Genomic DNA, 21,616 nt, shown 5'->3' on the forward strand with positions numbered 1-21,616 from the left:
CGAGCTTAGTGGTTTTGCCACAGTTGCACAGGACTTGCAAAGAGAGCAGTGAATGATCCTGTACACCCTTACACCAAATCAAGGAGGATTTGGAAGCAGTCGTGGATGTATCAGCGCAGGAATAGCATTCAACTGGTGACGGATGTTCTTCACTGGCTGGTGACGTGGATTCTGCCCTAGCAATTCCAGTGCTATTACTTATTGTACATAGAGATCTGGGCACAAAAATTGCAGGTCACCCCTATTAAATAAGGACTATACTGTGGAAATCAGTAACTAAAAGCTCAACTGCCCAGCAGAGGAACAGTTCAAACTCTGATGCAATGTTCCAGTTGGGTCTATATAGGGTATAAAACTAGAGCTGTAAGAGGTTGTTTGCCCTGCACATGCGTACTGGCAGCCATACTGTTGCTTAGCATAGCTTTCTTTTCCTTTCAGCCAAGACACTAGAAAACTAGGGTGGTACAGGAAAGAGACAAATTACTTCTAAAATGCACAAAGTACAGTAAGAAAGGCTTATATGGACAAAATAGCAAAAGCAGTCCTGGTAACTTATTTAAAGCAGAAAGTTGGGACTGCATGTCTTTCTGGGAGCTGTTATGCAATTTGGCTCAGAACAAATTCACCCTAGATCGTAAAATCAGACAGTTCATCCCCATTGTCTCTTGTCCTGCCACTGGACACCACTGAAAAGAATCTGACTCATTCTTCTATACAACCTTCTTAGTCATCTTCCAATCATCTTTATATCCTCCCCAGTCATCTTCTGACTCTAGCTTTCAACAGGGAGTGTTAAATTCCTTGTTGCTGCCTCTGCACTCAGGAAGGAGGAATTATACAAGCAGTTCTTCTCTGCTCCACTGTAAACTTGTCAGCGCTGTCTTTTAAATATTACTGTAGTGGTAAAGAGACCTTGCTGTGTGCAAGCAGATAGTAAGCATGTGTGCTGTCTGTTCCAGCAACCCTGCAATTGGAAAGGTGCCTGGAGAGTATGACAGATTTGCTAACTCGACTGTTTATTTTAATTCTGCAATCTCCAATGGAAGTTCAGCAGTAGCTCTGATATAGAAATAGGGCTCCAAAGGCAGTTTTTGTATATTAGGGGTTCACAAGACTGTTCCAGTTTGAGAGGATGCATGTATTACAGGTGTATTTTCATATACGTTTTTTCCTTTAACAGATGTCTAAAGTATTTAAGGGGTCCTTTCTGAGCAGCAAGTACATTAGATCCCATGTTGTCACTCTAAGGTAAGTAACGTGAAGGTCAGAAAAAAGCAGAAATGGGATTCATATAATTCCTTCCTACCCCTTGACCACATGGAATGTACATGGTTGCTTATGCTTGGATCACACTAGCTGGATATCTGAAGTCTTGGCTTGTTATCACTTCCCTTCAGAACTTTCAATGTTTTTGAGGGCTTACACTACTTTGGAGATCAGCAAGGAAGAGAAAATTGGCCATATACTTCTGCAGATTGATTACCTGAACCCTAGTTCTTTGTGGCTGTGATGCAGTAAATGAATGAAAATGAGGTGATCCCAGCTTTTGCTGCTAGTTAAGTGCTTGAGTGATCCAGTCAGCTCTTTATTCCACGTTATGTTTTCTGTAGAAACTCAAGCTGGTATTTACTGCCCTGCATGGTGTATAGCAGGAGGTGACTGTTCTCCCCCATCTTAGTAAAGATATGAAGGAATAAATTCCAGTGTGAGGTATCTGCAGAGAGAAGAAAGGAGGCAAGTCTGAGACATGGATACGGAGGTTCTGTGAGACTTTATAAGTCTCCCTTCTCCATGCATGTATTTCTGCCAGTGGTAAGAACTGTCACTTGATTTGGGTTTGGAGTAATTACATTTCTGTAAGGCACAAATCTGCTGTGGAATATTTTTCCCTGGACAGTGAAGAATGCCATGCTTCCTGCAAATGTGCTTTTCCACAGCACTTTGGGACTCTCTTACAATCATAGAAAGGCTTGGATTAGAAGGTACCTTAAAGACCATTCAGTCCAGACTCCCAGATTTGCTGCCCACTGGAGCAGGCTGTCCATTGTCCCATCCAACCTCGGATGGGGCCTTTGAACATCTCTGGGACATGCACAGCTTCACTGGGCAACAGCTCCACTGCCTCAACACCCTCTGTGTAAAGAATTTCCTCTTGTTGTCTATTCTAAGTCTCTCTTCATTTTTTTCAAAACTGTTCCTCCTTGTCCTATCAGCAGTGAATCACATAGAAATTCTCTCTTGCTTTTACCTGTGTCTATGTGGTTATTTCTTTAAGCTGCTTGACATTTTTTTCCACTGCTGGTTTCTTCTGTAAACCTCGCATACTCCGTTGTACAGTCAATGAATACTAAGATGTTATAATTATGAAAAAAATGAGAGTTTGGCAGAGCAGATTATAATAACAAAAAGAGGATAGAAAGCTTACCTACATTCTGGACTCGCTGCAAAACTCTAGGGGAGAGGGGTCTTCAGAAGAAATCCTTTCCTACTGTTAGTCAGCTCTTAAATGGTTCTAGGAGAGGTGGAGCTGGGCTCTACCCCTTCCGGCAGCACAGGTGAATTGCCTTCACCTGTGCTCCCATGGCTGACTCACTGCTTGCCTCAGGTGATCAATCAGAAGTTCAGGCCGTGATTCAGCAGTTCCCATACATTCGTATTAACTGAAATTATAAATTTTCAGTAGACTTCAAGCAACCTCTTTACTTTTTAGGCTGACTGAACAGTGCGCTGGCTATAAACTTTCACTGGAGACACCTTATTTCACGCAACTGAGCACTGAATCAGCTTACCTGCATCTCTGCTGTCTTTGCCTCTAGGGTTCTTTTGGTTTTCCTTTGAACTGTTTGTCTAAAATATTGGGCTTCATATTTTATACTGATATTAAGTGATCATGCCTTGTTCAGATAACATAAATCATTGAGATTTTTTCTCTGGATCCAAAGGAACTTTCTTATAAACTGACAAGTAACTTAAATGTAAAGAAGTATCAGAAGACCTTTTTAATTTCTGTAGGTCTAGACTAAGCTGCATAGACTCTAAAGGGAGTGATCCTTCCTCTCCTCCCAGAAGATTCTCTCTGATCACTGTTATAGTATAAACCAGGCCTTTTGCTGCCTGCTAACATACGTCATCCTACCTTGCTTGTGTACAGCTATGATATTCATTCTGCACATTAGTGCAGACTGGACCTGTTCCCATATAAGGAAGGTAGACATCACAAAGCAGGTCACAGAGGCTTAGTGGGCAAGAGATGACGCCACCTTGTTTATGTTGGTTTGCAGCCCAGATCCTGGTGGAGTGCTTGTATCTGTTGCTCTGGTATTTAAATTTGCCTCAGCTGACAGTGAGGCAACAAGCTGGAGTCATGTCTACAGTGTGTTACGTAGAAGACTTGAAATAAGCTCAACGTTCTTGAATGTTGACCAGTCTACCATTAAACTCACAGGCAAGTGGCTTAGATTTTTGTTTATAGCTTGGAATTTGTTCTTCATACTTTCCTCATTCAGTGTGATGAGTTTCACTTAACTGCGCAAATATATGTGATTTCTATTTCCTTTTCATTTTTCAGACTTGGGGTATGGGCAAGCCATATTGCCTTACTGGCTGGCTTTGTAACCCAGGTTCACAGATTACTTTGCTAAGGCAGACAGTGAATTGAAGAGGAATCTGTGTCACTAGGTTCTTAAATGTGAAGTCCTCAAGCTGTTTAAAAAATGCAAGGCTGAGATGGTTCCTTTCTCCATCATCTGTCATTTCCTTTGCATATTTGCCAGATTGTTGTAGCAAGCATTAATAACCAAACATTCCTTGTACACTAATCTTCTCACAAAAGACTGTCATTGTTTACCACCAGAATCTGTCAGTGGGTTGTTTTGTAGGGAAGAAATCAATAACATTACAGTTTAGCTCCAGTCAAGCCCAGTACTGAGGATCTATGACCACCTTGCCATAATGAATGTCAACATATTCATACAGGCTTTAGTATCGCATAGGTTCCACCACATGCAGATGTTATTTGAGCCTATTTGGTCAACTACTGCTTTTCTTTTTTTAGCTTTAAACAAAAAAAATGTATCCTTTAGCCTTCCACTTTGAGTGAGGAACCAGAAGCATAACAGAACTTATTTAGTAGAGCGAAGTACTCTTTTTACCGTACTGTTATTGCAAGCAGCAGTACAAGTAATTTCATTTGCTTGCTGGATATAAGCAGTTTGTCTCAAATCTCATATGGATTTCACATAGCGTTGTGAAATATCCTCAGTGTATTTTTTGTTTTTCATTTCAGAATTGAATAAGGAGAATGGAGATAACCTTATAAACAACTGTAAGTACAAATGTTTTACAGAAATCATCAAGGGACTTAGTGCCATCAGTACAGTGCTTATAAGATTTTTAAGCTTGAGATGCAAGTTGAAAAATAACTTTTTAAGCTACTAGAACAATAGCTAATTCATGAGCCAGAGACAGTTTTAGCTTTTTTTTTTTTTTCTTCTTTTTGGAGTTTTGCTTGCTCTGCAGTGTTTACACTTAGCCCACCACCATCAAGTTGGATTGCCTTTAGTTTTGGCTATGGTAAGTAGATGAGTTGCTCTCAGTGAGCTTTGCATGAGGACTGCAGCTGTTGTGAGCTGAAAATCTTTTTGGATGAGAGACCGTTACCCAATACAACTAGCAAGACTGAAAAATCAGAGCATTAAAATGTTATCCAAGTTGTGTCTTCCAAACATTCTGTACATGTAGCGCTGAGGAAAGTCAGCTTTCTCTGAAAATGGTCATGCCAGATCTTTTTTCCTGCAAGACAATCTGTTGTCTGCAAAGCCCTAGTTTAGAACTTTTCTTCGTTGTATGTGCATCCATTCCTGCCTCTGCCCTAAGCTGGTAAGCTGTTCTCTCTACAGGTATACAGCCTTCCATTGCCATGGAAGTTCACTGCTTTGTGTATCTGACAACTAGTAATATTTCTACCAATGTTCATTTATATCATATCTATCCTGAGACCCTTGTGACCACAGCACCTAATTTCTCTGCTCTTGAAGGCACTGCTTTAGATGGAGGCTGTCTCTTGACAGCTCTGCCCTGTTGTGCCTGTGCCAGCAGCCATATGGGCCTCCCCAATAGGCAGACCCTGGGTTTCCTCAATCAGCTAACACAGCTGCCTTTGTTTTGTTTGTTTTGGGGTTTTTTGGACAGTCTGTGGAATACGAAAGGAGGGATTCTCCTTCTCAGGAGTGGAAAGAATAACAGATGGACAACGTGCGCAGGATGGAGAGTGGCCATGGCAAGCTAGTATTCAGCTTGATGGGACACATTACTGTGGTGCCTCAGTGATCAGTAATACATGGCTAGTGACTGCAGCCCATTGCTTTAAAGCGTAAGTTATCAGCACCTTTCTGATCTTGTAAGCCCTACAACTTATGGGTGCTCTGATAAATCTACTCTGACTTTTCATGAACCGCTAATGTCTTTATCTGCTGGAAGACAATGAAGTTTGGCTCTTCTCTGTTCTGTAGACCAAGCTGACCATGTTGTATTTTTCTTAAACAGAAAGCTGTGTTTCTGTGGAAATCTTTTTTGTGTGTTTGTGACATAATTGCCAATGTTTTTCAGAGGAAGAGAACCTCGGAGATGGACTGCCAGTTTTGGAATTCTGTTGAGGCCTCCAAAACAGAGAAGATATGTCCGAAGAATTATCATTCATGAAAAATACAATAGCCTTGTCCCTGATCATGAGTATGATATAGCTCTTGTGGAACTTGCCTCCTCTATTGAGTTCACAAGTGATGTGCACAGTGTCTGTCTTCCTGAAGCATCTTACATATTAAAAGATAATACTTCCTGTTTTGTCACAGGTTGGGGAGCTTTGAGGAATGATGGTGAGTTTCTCTTCACTCCCTGTGGAGGCTTCCTTTCCCCTCAGACATGTCTAACAGGACTATTGTTGATTTTATGACTTTGATTTATTTTGCACTGGTGGACTTAATTTGTTGGAGTTGTTTTGATCAATGGCTTGGAATTTAGGGAAAAACTCCTGCAGGATATTTTTATAGGATTAAGAGCAGCTTTTTTGTTGGTGCATGCATCAAAGTGGTCAAATGCATTCTGTTCTCCATTCTCACTGGCCTAGTCCTCTGACCTGAGCTAAGACAAAACTTTCAGTTATGTCTGTCACAGATCTGTCATAATTTTTTGTCAGTTAATCTCTTTGATCCTAATTCAGGCTTCAGTTCATCAAATGGCTCAAATGAGCTTGATTCAAATTGGCCAATGTCATTGAGATTAGAGATGATGAGACTAATTGTGTTAGTAGGAGAGCAATTTGAGCTATAAGATGTAGTTCATGATGGACTCTTGAAATGTACAGTAATGGTCTAACTTGCTTTGCAGTTAATCAAATGGGTATTTCTGTTGGCATCAAAGATACACAATAAAGCCAATCGCTGAATTGAACGTTGAAATGTACAAAAATCCCTTTGCCTGTTACGTTAAAGACCATAAATTGAGAGTGAAAGATGGGAAGAAGTTGTGTTTGGGATGAGTGGGTGAAAGACTTTGGGCAAAAATAACTTTATTTAGACATTCTTCAGACAATGGCAGGAAGGCTCTAGGAAAGCCTGACTACTCCTAATCCTCGCATATCTTAGAATGCCACTTTTTCTTCTAGGCCCTAGTGTTAATCAGCTTCGACAAGCAGAAGTAAAAATTATTAGCACTGCAGTTTGTAATAGACCACAAGTGTATGCTGGAATGATAACACCAGGGATGTTGTGTGCTGGATACTTAGAGGGACGGGTGGATGCTTGCCAGGTAAGTCTCATCTTAAGAAAGAAGAAATAGGTGGGATGGAAAGTGACTTTTCCTAGAAATAATAATAAGATTCTCCCATGGTGTCTTTTGTTTATGGGGTTCAGGATCTTCAGAGATGTAAATTAAGAGCTTCATTGCTTCTAGGTTGTGATCTGCACTTAGATGTTTATTGTTTTTTTTTGTTTGTTTGTTTGTTTGTTTGTTTTTTTATAGCATGCTTTTGAGAGAATGCAGATGTAATGGTCTAGGATAGGAGAGACTGTAGTAGATACAGGCTGTCAGCCTCTGTCCTCTCAGTAAACTTATAGCTGTGATCTAGAGAAAAGTCTCAGTCTGTTGTAACATAACAATATGATGTTCCCTGCATTAGTGAAGTGAATGTTGTTTGCTTTTTGTTCCCGTCTGCTGACGTTTTTCTCCTTAGGGTGACTCTGGTGGGCCACTGGTGAAGGCAAACTCCAGAGGAATCTGGTATCTCGTGGGAATAGTGAGCTGGGGTGATGAATGTGGCAAGGCAGATAAACCAGGAGTGTACACGCGAGTGACTTTTTATCGAGACTGGATTGCTTCCAAAACCGGCATCTGAAACCTGCGGTTAAGTTCTGTGGGCTGTGTGAAGGGCTATTCCTCTAACACGTTCTGCTCTGTGGTTACCCTCTAAACAGCTTCTGCCTTGGCACATGATGATGTATCAAGTGCTGGCAGGCTTGGAGTAGTCTAGGACTTGAAATTGGTTTGGCTTACAACCGGAAAAGAATGAACTCAATCATGTGACACAGCAGTTTGTTCAGGAAGTACTCTGTCAAAGGGGCAAAGACTTTGGTTTCTGTGCAGGATAGAGACCCTCTTCTCTGTGTCCAAATCTTATGGCTGCTACTTTGTGGGCCAAGCATGAGCCCACAAATCCATTTACCAGGATCTTAAAAACAGTTGCAACTAAAATGTGACCCATCCATTTGCTGTGTGCTTCTAAGGCCCTGCCTGTCTGTAGACCAGCTACCATTGAACCCCTGACTTTAAGACTGCTGTGCTTTTTTCCTGCATTGTTCCATGGAGCATGTCTATGCTAATAATGAACAGAAGATGGCTTAGAGAAATTTCATTTCCTAGTATCATGTCATACAGTTACCTAAGTGAACTCAGAAGTATTTTTTGCTGTGTTGTCCTGAAAAAGGGATCGCTGAGAAAAGCCAGCTTCTATGCACCGCCCTTGAATGTGTCCACTTCCTGCTTCTTATGAAGAGCCCCTACTACAGCATTTGCCATGAAAGTGATTTCTGGACTTGAGATCAAGTACTTAGTGTTCACACTAGTCTATTGTTTTACTTAAATATCTGACTGAATGAAATTCCATTTTAAAACTTTCCAGATTGTATTGTTTTTAATAAAGTCCTAAGCTCTTTTGTTTTTGGCAATGTTCATATGGTTGTTACAAACCTTCACAATCTCCAAAACATGCTTATTCTCATGAATGGTGTCCTCAAGTCTTATTAATATAGAAAAGTTCATGTGTATGTCTTCAGTTACGTTAAAAAAAAAAAAAAAAAAAAAAAAAAACCGATTTGTGGTGGAAATATCTTATCTACATGTCTACTTCAGAACAAAGAATGAGTCATAAGTCAAAGTAAAGATCTTTTTCCTGTCAGGAATTAATGCCTGTGTTTTATTGATTAGACCATAGATAGCCCATCTGATCTCATGAATTTCACAGTCTCTCTACCTTCATTTTCAGGAGCTGATGTTTCTCAAACTTTCTATACCCTAGAAGTGGAACGTGCCTACTTTTGATGAAGATGCCTTCCTTAATGCATCTGCAGAGTATTTCCAATGTTTTATTCTGGTTGCTAGTATGAACAACAGTGAGTGATCTTAATTGCTAGATACAGGAATTACTCATTTGCTTCTGATGGTCAGCAGAGGAAGAACTCAGCAAAGGAAATACTAGCCACATTGCCAACAACCAAAGCTGATCCAGTGTGGCAGACAAGCCAGGTCAGAAAAGATGAGCAAAGAAGCATCTTCATAGTTAAAAGTTTTTGGCATCTTCAAAGTTAAAAGATCTGGGGATAGGAGGCCCTCACTGATTATACTCTTAAAATTAAAGTGTTGTCCAAATTCAGTACAGGTAGTTAACATCATCAGTGTTAATAGTAGGAATCTTTGCAGCTTGCTTTAAGCCCTGCACAGCAGAGCTGCAACCCATCAAGTGTATGGAATTGCTTTATTACACATCCTGTGATTTAGGTGCCTGCAAGCACAGTGAACTATGGTTTGTCTTTACTGGAGGTGTGGGGTGTTTGAACTCTCAAAGAAGATTTGTATGAAGGAGAAGGTTCCGAGGCTGTTGTTCTGTGCTTGTGTGTGTTGTGAAGACCCAGCATTTAAAATGTCCTTTTTAGGAAGCTTTTCGTATGGAATGCTGTGTGATCCAAAAATAAAAGTTGGGTGGCCTAAGTTTTAGGAGGGGAATAAGAAGTATCAAAGTGGTTCCATAGGTTTGAAGCAGAGAAATCTCATTTCAGTGCCTTAAGCAGAACTTGAATTTGAATTATATTGCCTTTATATTATGCATGACAAATGTAAGAATTTTTTTTTTTTTTTTGGCTGGTAATTATACCTAGACAGTGAGTCACCTTGAAGAAAAGCATTATAATAAGACTCCAGGACTTTTCAGTTCCCAAAGCACTTCAGATTTGGGTTTTTAAAGGACAAATTTCATTTTAATTCAGGAACATATTTTTAGACCTGCAAATCTCAGCTTTTTCACTGTTTTCCAAAAAACAGGTAAGTAGATGTCCAAAGGATTTCTTTTTAACTTTTGAACTTTCTAGTTGTGCTTGAATAAAATGAGAAAGTGTTAAGCATTTTTTTCTGTGCAGAGAGCTTCTGTGTGTGTAATCCTTCCAAGTAGTGCAGACAAAGCTGAAAAAGAATTCTTTGCTTTGATTTTCCAGGTTCTGAGAATCCAGCTGGAGAGATCTAGTACATGATTCACCTTAATGCTGAGCACCAATGCAGCGTTGCCAGGAGAGGGGCTGTAGAGGAATGGTCACCTACACAGTGTGTGTTTTGGGACCCTCTTTTTGGATTCCAGTTTTCATCATAGCAGCTGGAACAAGTTTTCTGTCTGGTCACTCAAAGCAGTGTGGTTTGCTTGCTCTTGACTATGCAAAGCAGTATAAATGAAGATGCAATAAAGTCACTTCAAAGAATGCCCGTCATCCACAGGAATGCTGGTACAGATGGACCTCATGGATCCAAATCCCTTTTGTATGGCCAAACCACAATGATGTCAACATTGTCGAGCTTTTCCTGAGAGCAACTGCGGAAACCTGAAATAATGTAGGCAGTAAAAACTTTGTTTGCTTTAGCTTGTCTAGCAGATTCATATTTTTTCTAATTTGAAGTCTTAAATTTTTATGAAATCACAAGATTTATCTGTTTTCCACTATGTTTTTGTTTGGAATTATCATCAATGAGATGCATCTAACTTTGTTATCAGACATGGCACACAGGAACGTAATTTATGTATTAATTTAATAAAAACAGTTAAAAATGTCTTCTCTCCCATGTATTTGTTAATTTCCTGTGTCATGGCAAACAACTGTGAGCTAGGGACTGATCTGTTTTACAGCACTGCAGTGATTCTGTACCGTGTACTTATGTACTGGCTTTCATGTGGTCCTTGACCATCTGTCTTCATTGATGTGTTTGAGAAGTGTTGCTGTGCTCATTTGTACAGGGCTTAACGCACCTGCCCTAAGGTTACCCAGTTTTGCATGCATTCAGGCAAAAGCAAGGTCATGTGCCAGCCACTAGAGGGTGAATCGTCTTGTCTAAGAGCCTTAATCTCTTAGCTGCTCGTGTTGCTCTGTTTCAGCTCAGCGGAGGGAATCAGGAGTGCAGGGTACCATGTCAGTGCTGCCTTGATGATGCAGAGATGCTCCATGATTGTCTTGCACAGTTTGAGAAGACTACAGATGTTCAGCTTTTAGAGTAGGCATCTGCAGCACTGGTGAGTTTTGATCTCTTCCTTTCCCTTCCCTCTTACATGGGGAAGTTGGCATGAAGTGCTCCCCTTTACATATAAACATACAGCATGCTATGGATATGAGCAGGCGGCCAAGTAGATTTCTCCTGCTTCTCTGCTGCACCAGAGCCAAACCACAGTGTTGTGGGAAAACCAACTGGAAATGCATAATATCGGGTAGCATTGGCATCTTGGGCCTGTTTTCTCAGTTTGTCAGCTTTCCTGCAAAGAGGATAACAAAGAGCAGCAGCAATTTTGAGTTTGGCATAAAGCAGCTGTTTACTTTGATTTCCCCTTTTTGACAACTGATGATTCTTGTGGATCAAAGATGTCAGTTTTATTCTTGTCCTTTTTCCATAAGGATGGGAAACTTGGTACATTCTCAACTAGAAAAGAAAGCTCTTGATGAGCAAAGCATGCTGGAGTTCATTTATCCTGGTATTTAATATCTTGCAGACAAAGGGAAGTTCTTGGATATCAAGATCGAAAGTGAAAAGAGTACAGTTGCCTTAGTGCAGTACTGCATGCCCTTCTGTCATGTGTCTCTGGGCCAAGTGCAGTAAAGGGAGTCTTAAACCAAAGACAAGCTTCTTAAAGGACACCTTTGTAACTAAGCTGTTTCGTGGTAGTGGTGTTTTTTTTTTTTAATGTTGGAATCACATAATTGTAGATGTTGGAGGGGACCTCTTGATATTGTAGAGTCCAACTTCCCTCTTAAAGTAGACCTCCACTCTACAGTCAGATGCATGGGCAGATGCCTAGATGGTCTTGAATATTTCCAAAGGAGGAGACTCCACAACTTATCTGGGCAGCCTGTTCCAGTGCTCCATCACTCTCTCACAGTAAAAAACTTCTTCCTTGTGTTAGTATGGAACTTCCCATGTTCCAGTTTTTGCCCATTGCCCCTTGTTTTATTGCTTCTCGTCAGTGAAAAGAGTGCTTCCACTGACTTGACTTCCATGCTTTAGATATTTATAAACAGTTATAAGATCCCCTCTCAGGCACCTCCAGGCTGAACAGTCCCAGGTCTCTCAGCCTTTCCTCACAGGGGAAATGCTCCAGGTCCCTAATCATCGTGGCTTAAAGGAAAACTGCTTTTTGCTGGTTTCTGACAGAGCATGTGCTGTGTATGTGATGCTTTTTAAATCTAAGCATTTGGTAGATAGCAACAGTACTGTGATCCAAAGATGTGTTCAGCTAGTGTGGCCCTGTCTGGCACAGGGAGCCGTTTGTGCAAGTTTCTGCTGAAGGAACAGAAATGAACTGAATAGGGGAGCAAATCCTGCTGTTTTGTATGTGTGGTGGAACTAGGCTCTTTCTTTAAAATGTAGCAGTCAGTATCAGTTTTCTTGGGCTCTTTGATACGTTACTGCTGTAAAGAAAACCTCTCAGAACTCGTCTGGTTAGAAGAGTTAAGCAGATACTACAAATGGCTCCTAATCTGCTTTACTTCAAAGTTTGTTTTTTAATTGAATGCATTCTTAAATGAGACTTCCTTAGAAGAAGGTTGTTTGCGAGCCTCTGTTCCTTGCTAGCGGTTTTTACTCAGACACAAATTAGCAGTTTCTCTAAAGACAGAAAAGAGACTTGTGAAACTTTCATTTGAAAGTATGATGAGTTTATTTTCTGTAAGCCTGGATAGGTCAAGAAATAATGGATTGTTACTTGATTATTGGAAAAGTGAAGAAATTCAATACATAAATCTGAAAGGTTGTGCTATGCTGCTTGATGATTATTCCCTCAGCTCTTGTGCTTTTAACCTTCTGGTTCTGGGAAGGACGTGCCATCAACTTGGTGTATCCAGAACTCTTTTGATCACAGATGGCTCTTTGTAATTCAAAAGCAATCAGCTGCCTGTGATTGTCACACATCTCTGACCTTCCCTAGACTCTCAGGATCACGTTCAGTCTGCAACCTTTGAGTGACCCAGACAGTCTGGCACTCCACACCAGCTGACCTGCATACCAAAGGTACCTGTTACTGATCTCATCCTTACCCAGTGGACAGACCATCACCCAAATGACAGGCTGCTACTAAGAAACCATCCATCCTGCACTAGAGGATGATAGAAAGATAAGAAATACTTATTTTCAACACTATAACAGATGGCCAGAAGAAGTTATAGGCTCCCCATCTTTGAAGACTTTGATTAACACAGTTGGACATAATCCTGAGCAACCTGATCTGACTTGATTTGAGCTAAGAGGCTTGGGTAGTACTGTCTCAGACAAGCTGTCTGCCCTGATGGTTCCAGTGACAGCTAAGTGCTGTAGTGCTCTAAATGCACTAAACAACCTGTGGACAACTGACACCTGGCCATCTTCATGCTGATGGCCAGTACTTTCTTTGGATGTAGTACCCAGGGCTGTTGTCTTCAGCTTATCTGGCAGTATTACCACTAATACAGTAACCAATGAAAGTAGTAGAGCATGGAGAGGAAAACAAGCTATCCTGTGCCAAATAGGTAGAGAGAGGGTTACCCAAGTGTGAGCTCTCACTTAAGGGCACCAAACCTACAGTACTCCAAACTGGGACCGAAATTTTGCTACAGAGCAGTCCTGCTCAAAAGCATGCGGAGTTTTTCTTCCTAGTTACTCAGCCTTTAAAGTCTGACTGGAAGGGGAGCCAGAATTGAAAAGGCCATAAGATAGAGGTCTTGGGCTTGATACTCATTATGTCCAGCATTAGTATGAGAAGCCTCAAAGACCATGTGGCTATTCACAAGAACCACACTTCAAGTCTTCCATGCTGCTGCAAAGTAAATTGGGACAGAAAATAACTGTGACACAAGGAGTTTCAAAAAGGCAAGTTGCAGCTTGGCTTTCAGGAGGCAAGTTAGCTGCTAAGAACTAATATGAAATCATATCATTATATCATGTCATAGAATGGCCTGGGTTGAAAAGGACCTCAAAGATCATCTAGTTTCAACTCCTCTGCTACAGACAGGGTCACCAACCACTAGACCAGGCTGCTCAGAGCCACCTCCAGCCTGGCCTTGAATGCCTCCAGGGATGGGGCATCTACAACCTCTCTGAGCAACTTGTTCCAGTGTGTCACCACACTGTTTGGAAAAAAGTCCTCCTAATATCTAACCTAAACCTCCCCTGTCTTATTTTAATCCCATCCCCTCTTGTCCTATTACTATCACCCATGTAAACAGTCATTCCCCCTCCTGTATATATACTTCTGTCAAGTACTGGAAAGCCATTATGAGGTCTCCCTGGAGCCTTCAGATCTAAGCTAGCCATTTTCTGGAAACATAGAGCCATAAGAAAGTCTTGTTGGGGCGTTTTGTCTCCTGCAGAGAAGACGTAGAATGGAACGGTTCAGCTAGAAAGGACCTTCCAAGATCTTCTAGTCCAACTGCCTGGCCACTTCAGGGTTAGCCAAAAGTTAAAGCATATTACTGAGGGCATCATCCAAAAGCTTCTTCAATATTGACAGGTATGGGCTATCAGGCTGTGTCAGTGGTCCCAGAAAGTCTTTCTGCTGCGTGAAACGATACTGTTCACTTAATTTGTGCAGTACCTGTAAGGTGATAGTGAATTTATTTTTATCTTAATGTACCTCATTTTATTTATTTTTTTTTTTTTAGCCCTGATCCAACCATATAAAGACCTCACATTTCTTTGGAGATGCTCTGCATCTTGACTATGAGCAGAGGATTTGTGCAGTGACTAGACATTGTGGATTCTTAGCCCGATTGCTAGGTAACCCTGGGAACAAAATGTGGGCTGGCCTGTTTTGTTGTACCAAGTAGCAGTTCTGGCTGAGCAGCTGCAGAAGACAGGTACATATGTGTTACCTTTTTGTCTTGAATGGGGTGACAGGCTATGAATTCTTTCTTAATGATAATGGAAGTGGGGGACTTCTGTTGTCTAAGGGCGTTGCCGGTATTCTGGGCTGGCCTTTCTGGCTGCAATGCAGACGGGTGTAGCAGTTTCTGTTGTATGGCACGGAAAGAGGGACTGTTTGGAAACCAACCAGGGCAGGATCTAGCATACCTGAGAGCTTGAGGCCATTGCTATAACATCTTAGAGCTTCTGCACACTTAGTATCTCAAAGCTGTATGGGCACGTAATAAAATTTGGCCTCAAGTGACTTTTCATGGCTCAAGATAAAGTACTTGGCTTATCTCCCAGCCCTGACACTTGCTCTAGAGAATCATTCCATCCCTCTAATGGAAATTACATGTTTGTTTTTTCTGCTTATCAGTTACTAAAAGCCTTGGCTGGGAATTTCAGGTGCCAACAAAAGGATAGGACAATAAGTTGTTTTTATGTTTCAGAAGGGGAAAGGAATATAGCGTGTCTCTAGCTGAAGTTAAGAAGTATAAAGAGATTTTGAAAGCCAGATGCAAGATTCCTTTATATTTTCAGGAGGAGAGGGACCTGAAGCTACAACTGAACTGTTAAGATGAGCTGATGGAAAATGAGTTGGTGTCTCCTAGGGAAGAATTTTAGTGAAGCAGGTCTATTTGTTCTTACCAGGTACTTACAAAAATTGTAGTAATTTAGGTTGGAAGAGACATTCAAAGGTAATTGTCTGCTTGAAGCAGGTCTAATTATTTCAAGTTGATCAGCGCCATGTGCTTTAACAGTGTTTCTGTCAGTTCTGTTAAATATTGCTGGCAGGAATATTCACTTCTCACTTTGAAAATAATGCCTGAATGCCTGTGATCTAAAATTCATGGCCCGGCTGAATAACTGGTAGACAATTATGTAAAATATCTTTGCTTATGAATTCCAAAGATGTTATTGCTTTGGGACTGGCCAATGGCCTTCTGTCAAGGCGTTTTCCATCTCAACAGTCATGCAGCCTATGTGAGCATGCAAACATAAACCAAGACAGCTTATTATTAGCATTCTTAGGCAAGCAGACTGTCTGACTGGCTGGGCTGACTTTGCAGGGTTAAATGGAAGGTATTGTTATTACATCTTTTTGCACTTTCATTCACCAAATCCTGTGCGCCCACATTGTCTCATTTCCACCCTATACTTTGTTAGCTAGTTTCTCTGTTACTTCCCTAGTATCAACCAAAAAGCTACTGCCTGTGTTTGCTGAATAACTCCCTAACACCAAGCACTTTGTAATTTGCTAATTTATTATGAAGAAATTTGTTCCTTAATGATTGTCTTTTCTTGGCCTGTGTCCTGTTGTTCTCGTGGGACAAGTATGTGTAAACAGCTTCTGTATGTTCTGACATAGGCAAGTGTATGTCTTTCTTTTTCACTGTTCAAAAAAAAAAAAAAAAAAAAAAAAGCCATCTATTTTAATGATTAGGCAGATCACAAAATATTCATTGATCCTAACGAAACCAAGTCATGTTTCTGGAATATCTCTGTTCATGCTCTAGAGTAAAAACAGGAAAGTCTGTCCTTTTGAGGAGAGCTTTAGAAATTAATAGATGTACATGTATTTGTTTTCCAAGTCCCTTGCTGTAGTTCTACCTCTTGAAACCCTTGTCAGCTTGGTGTTCTTCTAATGAATACTCTTTCTTCAGGAGATCTCACTGCAAAACCTAAGATCTCGAGTAATTTTTACTTTCAGCTCTAGCTCTTTGCTAAAATAAAATTCTGCTGGGATTTTTTTTTTTTACCTGATCCAGGTGGGTAGAGTTAGCCTTTGCTCTTCTGGGAACATCAGGGAAATTTCTGTGCATTGTACGCTGTCAATTGTTCAAGGCTGTGCTTGGCCTAGGGTACACAGGGCCCATTATTGGTGGTCTTGAAATACTAATTATCCTGGTTGCAGCTGAAACAGAGGTGATTTTCTTCATAGCATCTGGTATGATGCTATGTTTTGGTTTAGGAGAATAACGCACCGATATTTTAGTTGTTGCTGTAAGCTGTGCTGCACAGAGCCAAGGATGTTTTAGCTTCTTGTCCTGCCCTGCCAGCAAGGAGTCTGGGGGGGGGAGGGGAGGCACAAAGAGCTGGTAAGGGAAGAGAATCAGGACAACTGACCCAGACTGGCCGAAGGGATGTTCCACACTATATGACATCATGTGAAAAAACTATAATATCGTGGGGAGTTGGCCAGAGGAGCAGCCAGCTTGGGAACTGTCTGGGCATCAGCTAGTGTGCAATTGCATCGTGCATTACTTCTTTTGTAAATAAATACACACACATAAAAGTATAATTACTACTATTTCTCCCTTTCTTTTCCATCTTAATAAATAGTTTTTATCTGAAACTCTTGAGTTCTACTTTTTTTTTTTTCTGGTTCTTCTCTCCATTCCAGTGGGAAAGGGGGGAGTAAGCAAAAGGCTGTGTGATGCTCAGTTGCCTGCTGAGTAAAACCACAACACTAATGAAGAAGTTAATGTTACTAACCTACTAACAGTGCTTTTTCTATCTCTGTGTGAGGACCTCTGTGCACAGCCTCAGCTTGACCATTCTGGGAAGAAATAGCTATGTGCTTCTTTGGCTTATATCCCAAGCTTAATTAAGCCTTTTATATTTTACAAGGATGTGTTTTTTGTAAGAATGAAATAATTTGTGATCGTAAGGTTAAAAAACATAAGCAAAAGGATTTAAACATACTTTGAATAATCTCTGAATTCAATTGGTTGGTAAGGATGGAATGCTGGAGTTCCTGTGGATGTGCATGTGTGTTCTGGGTGGAGCAAGAAGTTCCTTTAACCAACTTAAACTTAGTTTACTTTAACTTACGTTTCTTCATAAGCTTTCTTTGGATTTTATTGCTCTTGAAGAAAATTATGGTATTGGGTGGGAAGTAAAAGGGAAGGTCAACAGGAGGATATTAGTATTTGAGACAGCTAACTGTGTATTTGGTCACTAAAGCTTTATGTAAGGTGGGTAACTGCAGTATTTTTTCTACAGGGAGCCAAGAAGTCAAAAAAAAAAAAAAAAAAAAAAAAGCAATTTTGATCCAAGCAATGGAAAGAGTCAGAAAAACAGGAGATACTGTGCAGCAGCAGTGTACAGCTTTTACCATTATCCTGGAAGTAGACTGTCTGAAGAGCATGTTCTTCAAATTGCATTGAAGTGCCTGTGAGTGGATGTTTTTGGGGAAAGAGGGGACTAGATAGAGCTAGGTGGAAATTTACTCCTACCGTTTTTTACCCCAATATTACTCAGGTTTTTGTAAGTTGTGTTCCCACTAAAATGACTGAAATCTCGATAGGTTATTGGAAAGCCAAACACTTCAAACTTTATAGCAAAAATCCAAGTGCATCAGAGGCTGAAATCAAGGAGTTTGGTCTTTGATCGTTTTCCTCTTTAGTCTGGGTATTTATTCAGACGTGAGGGCAGAATCCCTCACCAGGGAACATCTACTTTTCTCCCTTCCAGCTGGCTCTAAAGAGCCATGTTTGTGCTGGAAGAAGGGAATTCCAGGGAGATTGGTGGCCCTTTTCACAGAGTAAGCATTTTCCACAGGCGGGGTTATGCCAACCATTAAATGACTAATGTATAATTAGGAGGCTGGATACTTATAGTTGTCATGTCCCTGGTGCCAGGGGAGACCAGGACGACTGTGAAGGAGTGAGCATCAAGGGAGGTTAGGCTTGGTTGACCAAGCCATTTGTGTCTGTATTTGTTTTTCTGTTCAGCTTTTGTGTTGGCAATCTCAAGAGGCAAGTAATTTAGCAGTGTAGACAGTGCGGTGGCTCTCCCTTATGGCTTTTACAGTGAGTGTATGGTAGAAGGTGCTGCCAGCCAGAAGGCCTGCTGTAAGGACACAAGTTGGACAGAAAGGGAGTGATAGGAAAGGGAAATTTAACACACTTCCTGTTCTGCTGTGGTGAAGAACAAGTCTTCTTGCCTGGGCCGGTTTATCTGCTCTGTCCATCTCTGCCTGGGGAATTCTTTGATGCTGAGCTGATCAGAAGGTTAGAGTCTCCTTATCGACTCCATGCTTACCTCTGTTTGTTTTTATTCCAAAGTTTGCTCTCTTATTTTGCAATAACCCACAGGGTGCTGGGTGTTGCGCCAGCTGTGCCTCAATGAAGGATCTTCATTCAACGCCTTTCCCTTCTCGTCACACCAGTCAATGCGACTCCTGCGTTTTCCAGCAGCATTCACTGCGCAGTCCAGACTTTAGTCAAGCCCTGGTTGGAGGACAGAAGGGCTACCAGACCTACCGGGACCTACCATGGGATCTTCAAAAGTAGGTGGTGTGTTTTAACTCAGTAGGTTTGATTTAGAGGTGCAGTGGAGGTAGAGGGATGTTGCTTATGAGAGAACTTAAGAAGTGAAGGACGTAAACAGATCTAAAAAAGACGTTGTTTGCTTTTTCTTGTCTGCTTTTAAACCTCCTTGGATCTCTGCCCACCTTCATCCTTTTAGAGGTAGAGGGCATCATGGATCTATCCAACATGTACAACCTGAAAGGGTGTGATAGAGGAAGGCTAAACAATAAGTTGCAGACTGAAGGGAAGACTTTGGAGACTATTTTGCATGAAAAGAATAATGTATGGTTGGGTTGAGAAATGCAGAGGGGAATCCTTTCTTAGCGTGGCCAGGAGCACAAAGATTTGCTATCTGTTTAGAAGAGTGATGTGACAGCTTAGGTTGAAGCTTATCTTTCCCTCCCTATAATTGTCTTCTCCTGCCCCCATCGGGATATTATTGAAATGATGAAGAATTCAGTAAGCTCTTTTGTGTCAAAAGCAAATTTTAATAATATGATTTGGGATAACCATACCTTTTGATCAGGTCTAGTTGCAATATTATCCTCCCGACCGTATAAAGGGTCCACGTTAAATCAGCAAAGGCAGCATAGCTACGTAAGGAGAGAATACCTTGTGGGTTTTCATTCTTCCAGGTTGTCCTTAGAGTTTTTAAGGAAAAAGCCACAATTTCTGGGTATAGTGACCAGGTGTTTTGTATTTTAAAGGATTTTAAACAGAGATGTTGGATGTTCTTAGTCTTGTTTTATTGTAACTCAAAGACATTTCTGGAAAGTTCTGTGTACTTTAAAAAAAAAAAAAAAATCCAGCTGTAATACTGTTTTCAATCAGAGCGCATCCAATCATATATGTTCAGTAGGCCACCTGGCATTTGTTCTTTCTGCTTAATGCTCTGGCTCCTGGATTTAAGCGACAATAGGAGATACTCAGCTTCCCTTGAATTAGCCAGTCCTCCCAAAAAGTGTTGTTTTTTTTTTTTCCAGCACCCTCATGATTTGGCTGGATGGCTGAATTTTTCTGTATGATTGCTTATGGCCACAGTATTCTCACTGCCTTTATGTTGAGCGAAAGGCTGTGGACGATTGCAAGATACTTTTATTTTTCCAACCTCAGTATTAAAAAAACAAACACAAAACAAAACATAATTTCTGGATTTATTGAAATAGCAACATTATTTCTGGACTGACAAAAGTTATTCTTTCTGTCCATTTGTTTTGTTGTTTTTTTTGTTTGGGTTTTTTTCCTATGAAGAATAATGTTTTGTTATAGTGTTGACTTTACTAGGAGGAGGCTGAGTTCAGCTTTTGACTCTGATCCTTAGTGGGACCCTGACCCAAAGACCTTGCATCTGGCTCAGCATCCATGCCTTTAAAGCTTTGCTGCCTGACAGTGAGGAAAGCAGTCCCCATCAGTTGTGAATACCTGTTTGTGCATGTTACCTAAAGAGGGAAAAATAAGTGAGAATACTCTACCTAGCAGAAATGAAAAGTTGTTCCTTTTTCTAGTTAGATGGAAGTCTAGTTGCTATATCTTTTTTTGTATCAACAGTGGTGTAAATAATTTTAATAACAGTTTGTTGGAGAGTAGTTAAAGAAGATTTAAGTCCATTTTGGTTGTCTCTTAGTAAGAAAAGGATTGAGTTGTTTAAACAGTTTTTAGATTATTGTAAAATCTTAAGTATATAGGGGAAATCTGTGGTGGATAACTATATATATACATATTTGGAGAAGGAATAAGACTGCCTGGTCTTAATCAGAGACCTAGTGTAGCCTGTTAAATGTCCAGATCTTTGTTGGCCAGGGATATAGATCTGTGTGTGCAACTGTGAAACTTGCTCTTCGAGTGCATCACGCTGTACGCTAGTCTCTAACAAGAGACTAACTTTATCCAGTTCCAGGATGCCTCTTTTTACAGCAGTTTGAGCTAAGCTGGAACGTGTGCTCTATAAGATCCTTCAGGAAGCGAAGCTACTAAGGAAACAGGATGGAGTGGACAGCCTTGTTGGTCTTGTCCTTCCTCTGCTTTGCTGTGCCCTGTGGTCTATGGAGCAGTGACCTACCTCAACTTCCTTGTGAAGATCTTGTGGACAGACAAGATGAGGTGCACAGTAGCTACTGTTGTATATGTTAGTCTAAAAGTGAATATGTAGGTGGAAATGCAGTGCCACTTGCACCAATTTGTCATTTAGTAGGTAGGCAAAGTAAGTATAAATTACAGACTGCTGAGGTGTAGCAGGAAATGAATACCAGCCCTGGTGCAAGGACAGTCATGGTGCATTGGCATTAATGGGAGTTAAGCTTGATTACTGCAGGAGGCAGATATTCCTGCATGGTGTCAAACAGAAACTTCTTTATTTGTCTTCCCCAGTCTAGTTTCTGATTCCAGAAAATCATAGTGAAATTCTGATACGCACCACATCTGATTTAATACCAGGAGAATTATTACTGTTTGTTTTTCCTTCCCACACACTCATTTTCTGAGCTTTTCAAATAGAAAAACAGAATGACAAAGAAGTTATTCCTGAGTCTTAAAATCTCATCATCTTCATTAACTGAGCAAGACTCAGTATAGTATCAATTGCATTTCTGGTCTCTGCTGTTCGTACGAGAGAGTGTTGCAAAAGTGCA

General features: G+C 40.8%; 2 protein-coding genes across 2 annotated transcripts in view; both read left to right on the forward strand.

Annotated features, from left to right (window-relative positions):
• The window catches only part of TMPRSS11E (transmembrane serine protease 11E), a 40,621-nt gene extending 32,402 nt beyond the window's left edge, over positions 1 to 8,219 (forward strand). Inside the window, 7 exon segments of the mRNA XM_042812272.1 lie at positions 1,181 to 1,248; positions 3,282 to 3,445; positions 4,286 to 4,324; positions 5,191 to 5,371; positions 5,608 to 5,873; positions 6,662 to 6,804; positions 7,229 to 8,219. Coding sequence (XP_042668206.1) covers positions 1,181 to 1,248; positions 3,282 to 3,445; positions 4,286 to 4,324; positions 5,191 to 5,371; positions 5,608 to 5,873; positions 6,662 to 6,804; positions 7,229 to 7,390 — 1,023 coding nt within the window. The 3' untranslated portion in view covers positions 7,391 to 8,219.
• Positions 8,220 to 17,690: 9,471 nt separating this feature from the next.
• LOC122156960 (transmembrane protease serine 11E-like) overlaps positions 17,691 to 21,616 on the forward strand; it is a 40,572-nt gene continuing 36,646 nt past the window's right edge. The window contains exons 1-2 of the mRNA XM_042812274.1: positions 17,691 to 17,850; positions 18,774 to 18,967. Coding sequence (XP_042668208.1) covers positions 18,804 to 18,967 — 164 coding nt within the window. The 5' untranslated portion in view covers positions 17,691 to 17,850; positions 18,774 to 18,803. The remainder of the gene's footprint in view (positions 17,851 to 18,773; positions 18,968 to 21,616) is intronic.

The sequence above is a fragment of the Centrocercus urophasianus genome, unplaced genomic scaffold (assembly GCF_019232065.1).
Source record: "Centrocercus urophasianus isolate 14NV4802_14NV808 unplaced genomic scaffold, USGS_Curo_1.0 seq_13, whole genome shotgun sequence".
NCBI lineage: Eukaryota > Metazoa > Chordata > Aves > Galliformes > Phasianidae > Centrocercus > Centrocercus urophasianus.